The 12,365-nt window shown below is 54.3% G+C and overlaps 1 protein-coding gene across 7 annotated transcripts in view; it reads left to right on the top strand.

Annotated features, from left to right (window-relative positions):
• Window positions 1–12,365, top strand: part of Nfix (nuclear factor I X) — a 94,919-nt gene that overhangs the window by 68,116 nt on the left and 14,438 nt on the right. For 5 of the 7 annotated variants that reach the window (XM_021632210.2, XM_060392351.1, XM_021632211.2 and 2 more), the window contains 6 exons: window positions 3,178–3,240; window positions 3,461–3,535; window positions 3,886–4,006; window positions 5,512–5,648; window positions 8,336–8,458; window positions 10,615–10,790. In XM_021632210.2, the coding sequence (XP_021487885.1) occupies window positions 3,178–3,240; window positions 3,461–3,535; window positions 3,886–4,006; window positions 5,512–5,648; window positions 8,336–8,458; window positions 10,615–10,790 (695 nt within the window). The remainder of the gene's footprint in view (window positions 1–3,177; window positions 3,241–3,460; window positions 3,536–3,885; window positions 4,007–5,511; window positions 5,649–8,335; window positions 8,459–10,614; window positions 10,791–12,365) is intronic. The other 2 variants (XM_060392353.1, XM_060392352.1) reach the window with 1 other exon arrangement.

Below are 12,365 nucleotides of genomic sequence, written 5' to 3' on the forward strand. Positions count from 1 at the left end.
AGAGTATTTTTTCTCACTAACCGTGGATTTGTGTGTTTGTTCAGCTGGTGGCTCTGATAAGCCCCATTCTGCCAGATAAAAGCCAAGCAGCTATGAGGCGGGGCCAGAGGAGGGGTTGCTCTAAAGGCCTTCCTTCTCTCTGCCCTGTTATAACCTCCTCCAGGGGTCCTGGGCAGAAGAAGGGGTCCAGGTGCCCTGGGGCCCAGCTGCTGGTCCCTTGGGGTATCCAGAGCAGGCACAGACCTGGTTTTAAGGCGTCTCGGAGAGCCTAACACATGAGAAAGCTGGCCGTTGGCTCCCATCTCTGGGTGGCGGGATGTCCCTTGGCTGGCCCCAGAGCCTGACCACTGAGGACCCAGTGGCCTGTCTGATTCCCTGCCAACCCCCCTTTCTCATGTCTACTCAGGATGTGTTCCGAGCTGACAGGGTTTAACATCCCTTACTTCCAAGATCCCCTTGGCCCTGTTAGGCAGGGGTCCATTCTTGCATAACTGGTAGGTCCTTGGGTATAGACATGGTACTCGGGGCTTCAGCTGCCTTTCTGCAAAGCTACAGTGTTGCCAGGCACCGGCTTCATCCTCCCTGCCCTTTCATGGCACAGGCAGGGATATAAAAGCTGAGGTTAGTACAGACCTGAAGGACCCTGGCTGCAGCTGCCCTGGCTTTAGGGCTGGCTCCCTTGCCTGTGAGCCTAGGTCCAGACTTCCAGTGTTTCTGCCTTTTGTCCTGGAGCTGAGCTGAGCTTGTTGGGGGCTGGTGGTGACGGCATTGTGGCAATGCTGACTAGGGCCGCCAGCCATAAGATGGCTGCCAAGGTCTAAAATGGCTGCCAGCAGCGCCCAGAGCCACGCCTGGTGGCGCGTGGCATCCGGTCTCATCCTCTCCTGCCTCTCCCGCTTGCTCCTTTATATGAACTAATAGTAATAACAGCAGCACCCTTTTGGGAAGTGTCCTGGTTTAAAAGGATTTCCTGTCTGTCTCTGCCTTAGCCGCTGGCGCACCTCCTTCTCTTTGTCACGTTCCCTACTCTTTTCTGTCCCTTGGCTGGGTACATGCACACCCACGCACACATGCACGCATGCACGCACGCACAGGCGCACAGCCTCCCTCTCTACTTGGCTTTTTGCAGTGGGCCAGTTGCACCCGTATGGGGTGGACTCTCAGCTCCTTCAAACTGACCCAGGCCTAGAGGTCTTTGGGGGCTCTCCTGGTCCCAGGATGAGTGGGATCCATGGCAGGCCACAGGGCAGCAGAACATTAGCCATGTATTCTTTGACAGACTGTGCATGCCAGTCCTGAGGCTGTGTCCTCCACAGTGGGGTTCCTTCACAGCGGGGAGCTTCACAGTGGAGTTCTGAGAAGGCCCTAGCATAGGCCACCTGCCACCTAGACCCCTTGGCTTCTGCTTGGACTGATTTGGATTTGATTCAGACCCAGGGATCCAGAGAGAGAGGAAAGCCCATACTGTGTGATACCAGGGTACAGTGAGGTCTCAGGATACAGTCAGAGATTATAGGAGGAGGCCCTAGACCCTCCCCCTGTGGCAAAGAATGCCAAGCAAAGAGGCAGCCCACAGTGACATGGAAGGATGCACCTCAAATCAGAGGGGAAGTCTGTGAGCACTGTTCTCATAAGCTCCTCTTTCTTAAGACATAGCAAGATTCATTATTATTATTATTATTATTATTATTATTATGTTTTTTGAAAGCTCCACTTTCTTAAGTCATGCCAAGATTATTTGTTATTATCATTATTATTGTTTTTGTTTTTGTTTTTGTATCTTGGTGGTTCTGGACTCACTTTGTAAACTAGGCTGGCCTCGAGCTCACAGAGATCTGCCTCCTTCTGCCTTCCTGAGTACTAGGATTACAGGTGTGCTCCACCAAGCCCGGCTAAAAGATTTACTATTGTTTTTTGGAATTAAAAAATTTTTTGGAGGACCAGGGCTTAGCTCAGTGGCAGAGCTCTGGCTTTGCATGCATGAGGCCCTCAGTTCAATCCCCAGCACTGCCAAGAGAGGAAAAAGAAAATTGGAAAAAAAGAAAAGAAAAGAAAACATGAAGGAAAAGGATATCAGGGCCCCCAAAGTGACATCCTTCTACCTGGCACCATGAGGTAGTCCAGGAGCCTGGCCAGTGCTCCCAGCCACAAACGTACAGGGCCTTGGCTCCGAGAGCAGCAACCACCAGCCCCTCCCAGGAGCCAGCAGGCTATACACGTTTCTATGGGTGAATGGTCCAGTGACCCGGGCTGGGCCACTCCGGAGAGCTCAGCAAAGCCTTGGCCAGAGCCAGGGCACAGTGTCAAATACCACCCCTGTGGTCCTTATGAATAGCTAAGTCTTCACCGTCGCCCTACAACCTACCTCAGCACCCCCACCCTCTCACCAGCTGTCATGCCCAGGCAGGCATTATGGAGGTCCCCATCTTGCCCCTGGCACACACAAAGCTTTGGAGGACCTGGAGGGTGAGGGTAGGGTGGGGTGGGGGCTTTCTCAAGCTCGGCAAAATATTCACACACACACACACTCCACCCTGCCCCCAGCCCTCTGTGGGCTTCCACCACACAATAGGCCCTTGTCTCAGGCTCCCTCTGAGCAGCTGTGGCAATGGGGCATGAGACAACCCAGACAGGCTGGCACAGAATGGGTGGCAGCAGGGCACAGCTCCCCCTCCGGGTTGCCAGGCATTGCTTGTACGCATAAAGGTGAGATGGAGGGGGCATGAGCCCACAGGAGCAGCATTAATTAATGAGCTTAGGGGTGGGAATGGCCCTCTGGGAGAGGGAGGACTCTGAGGGTCTGCCCTGTTACGGACAGCGCCCATCACTGGTTTCTTCCCTTGATATCCTTCTGACTGCTAACTCTTGGTCAGTGCTACCTACCCATGGCAGCTCTGTCCCTCTGGGCTCGTTGCGCAGTGTGGGTTTGTCACAACAAAGCATCTAGTGGGGAGAGGCCAGCGATGCCACCGCACACTCTGCCCAGGGTGCCCCTCCCCACGCCACAGTGACCAGTCCAGCCCACAATGTTGAGAGTGAAGCCCTTGCTGTTATTCCTCTGCAGGAGTCCCCTGGGATAGCCCTGGAGAGGGGGCCCAAAGTTGGAGAGTGGCTGCTTGGCCAGTAGTTGTATGAGACTTTTCTCCTGACCCTTTCTCCCTTTTGTTTCTCCCGCAGAATCCGGACAATCAGATAGTTCAAACCAGCAAGGAGATGCGGACATCAAACCACTGCCCAACGGTCAGTGCCCACCCCATCCCCCTTCCCTTCCCAGTTCTCCAGTGACCTCCGCTGCCATCCAAGGAGGGAGGCTTCCGCTGCTGTATCCCCCTTTTGAGGGGCACCGAGGGCTAGTGGGAAATCCTGAAGGGCTGGGGTCGAGCAGGGGAGAATTCGGGGAAATGGGGGCTGGCGCCCACTCCTGCTCAGACCCCACTCACCATCCATTTTCTTTCTTCAGGGCACTTAAGTTTCCAGGACTGCTTTGTGACGTCTGGGGTCTGGAATGTGACAGAGCTGGTGAGAGTATCACAAAGTAAGTTGTCTCCTGTCAGAGACAGGACTAGGGGTACAGAGGTGTCATTCAGATCTCACAGAGCTACATTGATGACATACTGGGGACTCTCTGCCCCTTCGGCCCGGAGCTGGGAGGAGCAGTTGTCCGGAGAATCCCGTGTCTAACCTCTGTGGTGGGGGAACCCACAACCAATGCTCTTTCCCTTACAACCCCACCAGGAAACCCCACCTAGGAAAGGGTTCTTCCCAGCAGCCCAGACATCACAGTGGGTTCTTCCTGGGCTTCTGGGAAATGGCTCATGGCAACCTAACTGGCCCATGGGGTCTGAAGCAGCGGATTCCAACCTCATCAACCTCTCTGTCTTCCAGCTCCTGTTGCAACCGCATCAGGGCCCAACTTCTCACTGGCGGACCTGGAGAGCCCCAGTTACTACAACATAAACCAAGTGACCCTGGGACGGCGGTCCATCACCTCCCCTCCTTCCACCAGGTAGGCAAGGGCCCCTCCCCTTCCTAGACACCACGGATGGCTTAGGCAGCTATGCCTCCTCGGTGGGGCACTCCAGGGTGTCACCAGGCTCAGCCACTCCCTTTATGCTGTCCTGAAGCACTTGATCGTGGGACCAAACCACAAGAAGACATGGCTCTGCCTGGAAGTGAGGCTCAGAGAGGGCACCTCTTGTAGAGGTGGCATCTGTAGGGAGCTGGTAAAAAGAAGCCTCCCTCTCAGTCAGACTTGGGCATGCTGCCAGGTTGGCTCCTATGTAGGGCTTTAGAGACCAGAAGACGTTTGAACTCGTTTAGGGGAATGGGGAACACAGGAGGCCATGGTAGGATGAGTGTTCCAGGAAGCTCCCTCCAGCCACAGCATGTGTGGGCGGGGCTGAGAGCAGTGAGGCCACTGTACCAGGATGGAACATAGGAAGATCTGGATAGGAAGGGCTGTTTGCACAAGGAGAGCGATGCCTGGGAGAGTGAGCCTGAGGTCAGAGCCAGAGGTCAGCATGGGAAGGTTGAGCCTTTCCTTTTTAACTAGGACATTTTTGTTCACCATGTAGCTTTTTGTTTTTGGTTTTTCTTTTTTCTTTCTTTCTTTCTTTTTTTTTTTTTTTTTTAAGATTTATTTATTACTTATACAGCATCTGTCTGCATCTGTCTGCCTGTGCACCAGAAGAGGGCACCAGATCTCACTATGGATGGTTGTGAGCCACCATGTAGTTGCTGGGAATTGAAGTCAGGACCTTTGGATGAACAGCCAGTATTCTTAACCTCTGAGCCATCTCTCCAGCCCCATGGTTTTGGTTTTTTGTTTGTTTGTTCATTTGTTTTTTGAGACAGGGTTTCTCTGTGTAGCCTTGCCATCTGTTCTGGACTAGATTTGTAGACCAGGCTGGCCTCACACTCACAAACATCTGCCTGCCTCTGCCTCACTGAGTGGCTTTGAATTTTTTTTTTTTTTAATTTTTTGTTTATTGGTTTGAGGCAGTAGCTATTGGTTTGAGACAGTAGCTTTGGCTGTCAGAATTTGCTCTATAGACCAGACTGACCTCAAACTCAGAGATCCGTGTGCCTCTGCCTCCCGAGTGCTGGGATTAAAGCCATGTGCCATCGTGAGAGCCTGGTATGGGTATGTGCACGTGGATAGAGGCTTTGGAGCTGGGTTACAGCTCCCTGACATGAACGTTAGGGACCAAACTCAGATTTCCCATAGGAACAGTACATGCTCTTAACCTCCGAGCCGTCTCTCCAGCCTTTGGTGTTTATGGTTTTAGTCTTGCATTAATGACCCGGCGCAGCTGAGAGCTGATAGGAAACAGTGGGCCGAGCAAAGCTGACAGATGAAGGTTTTGCCCATTCTCTGATGGGTCCTCAGTGATCTCTTATAACCCAAGGTAGAGCAGGCCGGAGATGCTCTACTCAGACGCTGGCACTCACCAGCATACAATACCTGATGGCTGCCTGGAGCTTTGGCCCATTGACTCCCTTCTTCCTCAGCACCACCAAGCGCCCCAAGTCCATTGACGACAGTGAGATGGAGAGCCCGGTTGACGATGTGTTCTACCCGGGAACAGGCCGCTCCCCAGCAGCTGGCAGCAGCCAGTCCAGTGGATGGCCCAATGATGTGGATGCAGGTACGGACATGGCAGCCGCAGTTTGGCCGCCCGTATTTCCCTGTGCCCTCTTTTGTCAGGCGGCACTTACAGGCTCTTGGGCCTAAGGGTGGCAGACCACACTGAAGGAGGGGAATAGGGTGAGGAGCTTAGCTACCGAAGTTGGTAGCTGGCCTGTAGACATGGTGGGTAGAGCAGACGGCTGCCGAGCCTACAGTGCCATTTATTAAGGGCATGGCCTCTTCTTCATAGGCCCCTTGGCCCTAGAGACCTGCCTAGCCTTGCGGTTCCCTGGATTAAATGATTTTTCCCAGCTGGGCCCAGGGTTGTATTTGAGGCCTCTGGCTTTCTGAGGCAGGGGCAGCCCTTGTATTGGAAGGTGCTCACAGCATTCCAGGCTCCACCACTAGATGCCAGTAGCAAACATCTACCCCCTCCTTTAGCCGGTTGTTTTTTGTTTTGAGACAGGGCCTAGCTATGTAACAGCCAGTCTGGCCTTAAACTCTGAATGCCCTTACCTCAGTCTCCCAAGCGCTGGGATTGCAGGGTGCTCCACCACATCCGGTTGCCCTTGGATGACTATGAATGTTCGCAGACATTGCCAGATGCCCTCAGGGAGAAGGATTTGAGGTGGGCTAACCCTGGCCTTGGGGCCCAGCTTTACAAAGAGGCTCAGAACTGAGGATGGGAGGGCAGAACTGTCATGGGAAGCTAGCAAAGAGCAGAGATTCTAAAATGCCCAGAGGAAGCAGCCCAGACTTCCCAGTCCTCACTGAGCTAGCTTCCTGTTGGGCCCAGCCACAGGTTGCTCCAGTGCAGGCTGATCACGTGGGTAGCCTAGAAGCACAGAGGGAAGAATATGTGCCCACCAGAAGCTGTGGCTGTCCTTGAGGCCCTGAGACCCACAAGTGTAGACCTGCTATTGTACAGTGCATACAGAACTTGCCCGCTCTAGATAGAGCTGGGGACAGTCTGGATGGAGCTAGGGACTGGGCTTCATCGTCTAAGCTGGGGTCTCATCTGACGGCAACTTGTCTTGTGGAGATGGGGCTGAGAGGGCCAGTGCAAGCCCCTGGCTTTGGTTCCATGCAAAGACAGCAAGGCTTACTTCCTGGTCTTGGGCTGAGAGATGGACTTTGAACTTCGACCCTTGAGAGCACCAGTGGAGACTGTGCTCTGTGGAAAAGCACCCCAGCACGACTGGTGGTCCCTCTCAGGGTCTCCCTGTGGCAGACAGGGCCTGGGCCAGTGTGACCTACACACACCCCTGCGGGAGTCCCTGGAGGTGGATAGAGGGAGTTGGGAAGTCTGATGATTGCTATGTCCCAGGTCCCAGGCAGGCTTGCCCTTGGGCAGGCGACATCCTCTGTCTGCAGGGACCGCTGGCTGCCACTGACTCTCCATGTTCCCGAGAGCCTCTTCGCCAGGCTTCTGCAGCCTTCCCTCTGCCTGCTCTACCGCCTGCCATTTCTGTTGCTTCTGGCAGTCCTGCCATGCACTGCACCCCCAGGTCCCTACCCCACAACTTGTCCTTGTTTCCCTGGGCTGCGACAAATCGCCAATTAAGCAGCCCAGCTGCAGGATGGGAACAGCTGGGGAGGCGCTGTGCAGCAGCAGGGACAGCTGTGCACAGCTGGTGGGGCTCTCTCCCTCCTCACCATGCCAGCTATCAGGTGGTACACAGCTGCTGCCAGATAACACCTCCGCTGGTCGCTGGGAGCTCGCCCTTCCCCCGCCACCTCTTTCTGTGGCTCAAACTCTGGGTCTCTATTCTGTAGCTCCCCTTTCGCATCAAAACCAACTAGATTTAATCCGTCAAAGACCGCAGTTCAAAGTCTGCCTCACCACCACCTTGCCTGGTCAGTCTCAGCATGGCCTGGAAGCTCAGCCCAAGACAAGACATACCAAAAGACTGTGCCCCTGGGAGCCCCGCTTGCCAGCCTGTAACTTGGATGCTTTGCATACGAGGCAGGGATGACGTTGGCTTGCAATCTCTGGCTCTCAGAGGCAAAGCCCAAACAGGATCTTTTTGTGCCCCTGTCTCTGGCTGAATGCCACCCTCACCTTTGGCACCAGGGCAGAGAAGAACCCCGCTCTCTGAGCCCTGTGGCCAGGGCAGTCCTTGCCCTCTGGCTCTGTCCCCAGGGTTCTCCCAGCTCTCTGGCCCCCCGACTTTGGCCTTTGTTGGCTTGTTGCACCACTGGGGGAGGGAGGTCTTCTAACTATGCTTTCCCTTTTCCTTTTCTTCAGAAAAGGAGCTTTGACTTCTTCAAGCCAGAGTATTCCAGGGCTCAGGGCACCTTATCACAGCCCCCAGCCTGTGCCTTTCACCCTTGTCCCTCTGACCTCTTTCATGGCCCATCACTCCTAGTTCTCCAGCTGGCTCCTGTGGGCTCCCCATGCATCTTTTCCTAGATGCTAGCCCTGCACCTCCTTTAATTCCCCTGCCAACCGTCAGGAAGCACAATGCCTTCCTTTGCCACCCTTGCCCAGCATCCTCTTCCCCCATGTTACCAGGGGCCTCATTTTCCTCTTTGCAGAAGCAACCATAGCCAGATTGCACCCCTGAGGTCAGGCCACAGGAGGAGCAGAGCAGGGCCCGAGGCGGAGGAAGGGCTGCTGGGCACTGAGGAGAGAAGGAGCAGGCTGCTTTGCTGGCTGCCCACCCCAGCCAGCTAAACCTGCGTGTCGCTGCTTCCTCCCCCCAGGCCCTGCTTCTCTAAAGAAGTCAGGAAAGCTGGACTTCTGCAGCGCCCTCTCCTCTCAGGGCACTTCCCCACGCATGGCTTTCACCCACCACCCGCTGCCTGTGCTTGCTGGAGTCAGACCAGGTGAGAGATGGGGGCGGGGCTTGAGGGGACACTGCGGGGAGGCAGCCACAGCAAAGGGCAGCTGGCCAGGTACTATAGGAGGGCCAGGGCTCACTCCAAGTGAGGGATCTGGGCTGCCTGAGTGGGTCGTGGCACAGCAGTGGGGAGGCATGGGATGGGCAGTGTACTTCTGAGAACCAGGCTTGCCCACTCTGTTCTTTCCCCTCCCACGTGCTAACTCTGGCTGTAAGTCTATGCTGGGTGCATGTTTTGCACATGCTCACTGGGAGCTGCATGCAGCCTCCCCCTCCCCCACCAGCAAGTAGTTGAGCCAAGTTGCTCTCCTGTGGATTGGAAAGAGCACTGCTCAGCAGTCCAGGTTCTTGGTGTCTGTCCTAGGGCAAACTGTCACGTAATCTGGGCTTCCCTGCCTTTCCCAGAGATGAAGGGCTGGGCCAAAAGGACAAGTGGCTCGCCATGGAAAAGGCTGTCCTGCTACTTTGAGGGCACATCTCTCCAGGCCCTGCGAAGATGCTGGCTCTTCCTGAGGGTGGGGCCAGGCAGGACACTCGGGAACCTGGCTCTCCCTCACTGCTCCTTTCCTCCCTCAGTACCCATCTGGCAGAAAGGCCTGGCCTTTGTTTGCACGTGGCCCTGTGTCTGCCATGCTTCTCTTCTCTTCTACAGGACACAACAGGGAGGTTTACCTCCCAGCTTCCTCCTTGGGGCCTCCTGGCTTAGAGCCCAGAGGCAGCCAGCGCTGGGGCAGGGTGTGGTGGCCACAAGGTGGGGGCAGGGAGCCCAGGCCCTGCGCAGGCAGTGGGAGGGAGGCAGGCTCCACTCTGCTGCACTCCATTTTTATGAACTCCAGAGAGAAGCCAAGTTTCCTCAGCCCCCTAATGAAACTGAGAGCAAGAGTGAGCTGATTGGAAACAGACGGGAGGGGGAGAACTTGGGGAGGAGATGAGGCCTGTACAGGGGTAGGAACTGTGAGTGCACAGTGAAGGAGGCCTATGCATCCCGCTTACACATTTGAAGCTGTGTGTGTACAGGTGTCCACCCTGTGCAGGCAGGGCCTGTCTGTCCAGAGTCCCTGGAGCCATGGAATCCTGTTGTCTGTCCTTTAGGAAAACTCAAATCTAGGGCAGGGCAAGTGAGGTATTTGCCAAGGGTGCAAGAAAGAAAAGATGAAAAAAAAACAAACCCAAAAACAACCAAATCAAAAAAAAAATAAATAAAAAAGACCCTCAATCCTTCAGATAAGTAATATATTAATGTGTTATTTCTAAAAACAAAATAAAACAAAACAAAAAAAAAACAGTTGCAAAACATAGGATGAGGCCAATTCCTGAAATCCCACACAGGGGAGGCTGAGACAGAAGGATCAAGAATTTGAGGCTGTATGACTCTGTTTCAAAAAACCAAATTAAGAACAAAAGCTTACAACAAGGAAATAACATAACCATTTGCTGGGACAGTAGCTCAGTGGCAAAGCTCCACCAGCATGCATGGACCCAAGTTCAATCCCCAGTACTGCAGAAACAAAAGAAAATCAACCTACCAAAACAGACAACGTAAAAGCAGCCAGACTCAAGCCCCTAGTCCAAGCATTAGGAAGTAGACGCAAGAGGATCAGGAACTCAAGGCCATCAAGGTCAAGTTCAGCCTGGGCTACAAGAAGCCCTGTCCCAACAAACAAACAAGAAAAGCAACCTCCTGGCCAGGTGTGGTGGCGCACACCGTAGGTCCCACAGACAGAGGCAGGCGGCTCTCCATAAGTTAAGCCAACCTGGCCAACAGAGCTAGTCAGGACAGCCAGGCTGCACAGGGAAACCCTGTCTTGAAGAAAAGAAAAGCAACCTCCTAACAGTTTTAAACAGCACCCAGCCCTGCACTTGGAGCTTGCTGTTCACCTGCCTCACCTCACCCCCTGCCTGGCACCAGTCAGACACTATTTATAGACGGAAGCAGCTGGCCCTCAGGTACTACCTGCCAGTTTATTTTTTATTTATTTTTATTGCATTGAAAATTATTTTTTCAGTTTAGATGACTGAGGGGTTTTGTGCCTGGCACAGTGCTTCTGCCCCACCCCACCTCTTCCTCAGGATCCACTACTGCATCTTCTTCCCTTGTGGCTGCTCTGACACCCTTTTCTCTCCCTGCCTGTGTGCACACAGGGAGCCCCCGGGCCACAGCGTCAGCGCTGCACTTCCCTTCCACGTCCATCATCCAGCAGTCCAGCCCGTATTTCACACACCCAACCATCCGGTACCACCACCATCATGGGCAGGACTCGCTCAAGGAGTTTGTGCAGTTTGTGTGCTCTGACGGCTCGGGTCAGGCCACGGGGCAGGTGAGTCCAGAGGGCGCAGGAGGCCCTGTAACCCCATCTATGTGTCTGCCTGTCTGTCTGTCAGTCCATCTGTCTGTCTGTCTGAGGGCTCACAAGGAGAGGGCCAAGAGTCAGGAGCATACACAGAGTTGGAGCAGCAGAGAACCCGCAGAATCAACCTTGTGGTCAATTTTGGTGGGCTTGGGGCCAGGGTCTTTGCATTGTGTTAGGCCTGTCTATTAGGGTCTGGGGAGGTGGGGCAGCTTGCCTCCCATCAGGGGCTCTTGCCCTTCCTGTTAACCCTTGGTTCCCAGTAGGAAGGAGCATATAATTTGTCCAATCTAGGCCTTGGACCCTCACCTCTCCAAAAATCTCAAGAGTCAAGAATTTGACAGACTCTGGACCTGGGTTTGCCTGGCTCATCACTGTTGACATTTGGACTGTTGATTCTCCATGGTGTGAGGCTTTCCAGCACTCTGCGGGGCAGGGGATCATTCCTCCCTCCCCTCCCCTTCCCTCCCCTTCCCTCCCTCCCCCGACAGGTCCCGGGAGTACCTCCTTCTTCTGGGTTATGGCTGTCAAGTCTGTCTCCTCTGGCTTTCAGTGAGGCCCATGTGAGAAGCCTGTGTGAAGATTCCTATGCCAGGACTCTTAACTAAGGGCTCCCACATGGTTATGGTTAGAGCAAAGGCCTTCTGGCCCACAGTCCGTGGGACAATGGGGCTCCCCGTGGCTTCCTTCTTCACTAGCCAGCTCCAGGGCCTGGTCTAAACTCAAGGTACTCAGCAAAGGAATTATACAGAAAGATAATGTGCCAGAGATGCTGACAGGACGTGCTCGGTCTCTAGGGGTCATGTGAGATGGGACTTGGTAGCCCAGACTTCTGGGGAGTTCTGCAGCCCAGCAGCATGAAGACTCCCCAGCTCTTCTCTCAGAAGCCTGGCCATGAGAAGTCGGCAGGAGGATGCCAGGGGCTTGGAAAGCAGATCTGGAGAGGAGCTCTGGAAGCCCACGCCAGAAGTAGTCCAGGGGACAGCAGTGGTCCTCTGCTGCTTTGATGTGCTCTGGGAAGAATGGGTGTTTTCTGGTTCTGGAGTATGACTGGGCTGGGCTAGGGTCTGCATCCTGGCTCCCTGTCCATCCTGGGACCGGTCCTTTTTTCTGTGTCTTTGCTCCCCTCATCCCCACCCTTCTGCTGTCCTCATCTTCTTCCCTACTTTACTCCACAAGGGTTTCTCTTGCTGACTCTACAGCTGAGCACATTGGTGGCTTTCCTGACTCTCTGCCCATCTTAGGGGGATAGAGGGGTAGAACTGACTCCTGATTGCCACTTCAGAGATAGAGCAGACTCCAGAGGGATGTCTGCCTGGCCTGATCTTTCAGTTGCAGAGGCAGGCAGGTTTGGAGTCCAGATGAGCAGGATCTAGGAACTTTAGCTCAATGCAAAGAGCCATCTCTAACCACAGAGCAGGGAGATCCTCTCAGGGCTTCCTCTGTGACCAGAGGCTGAGAAAAAAAGCCTGCTGCAGGAACCCACAGGGCTTCTGAGGAGAGGCTCGAGAGGCACACTCATGATGGGGAAGAGGCTGGCTTATT

This window comes from Meriones unguiculatus, chromosome 10, assembly GCF_030254825.1.
Source record: "Meriones unguiculatus strain TT.TT164.6M chromosome 10, Bangor_MerUng_6.1, whole genome shotgun sequence".
NCBI lineage: Eukaryota > Metazoa > Chordata > Mammalia > Rodentia > Muridae > Meriones > Meriones unguiculatus.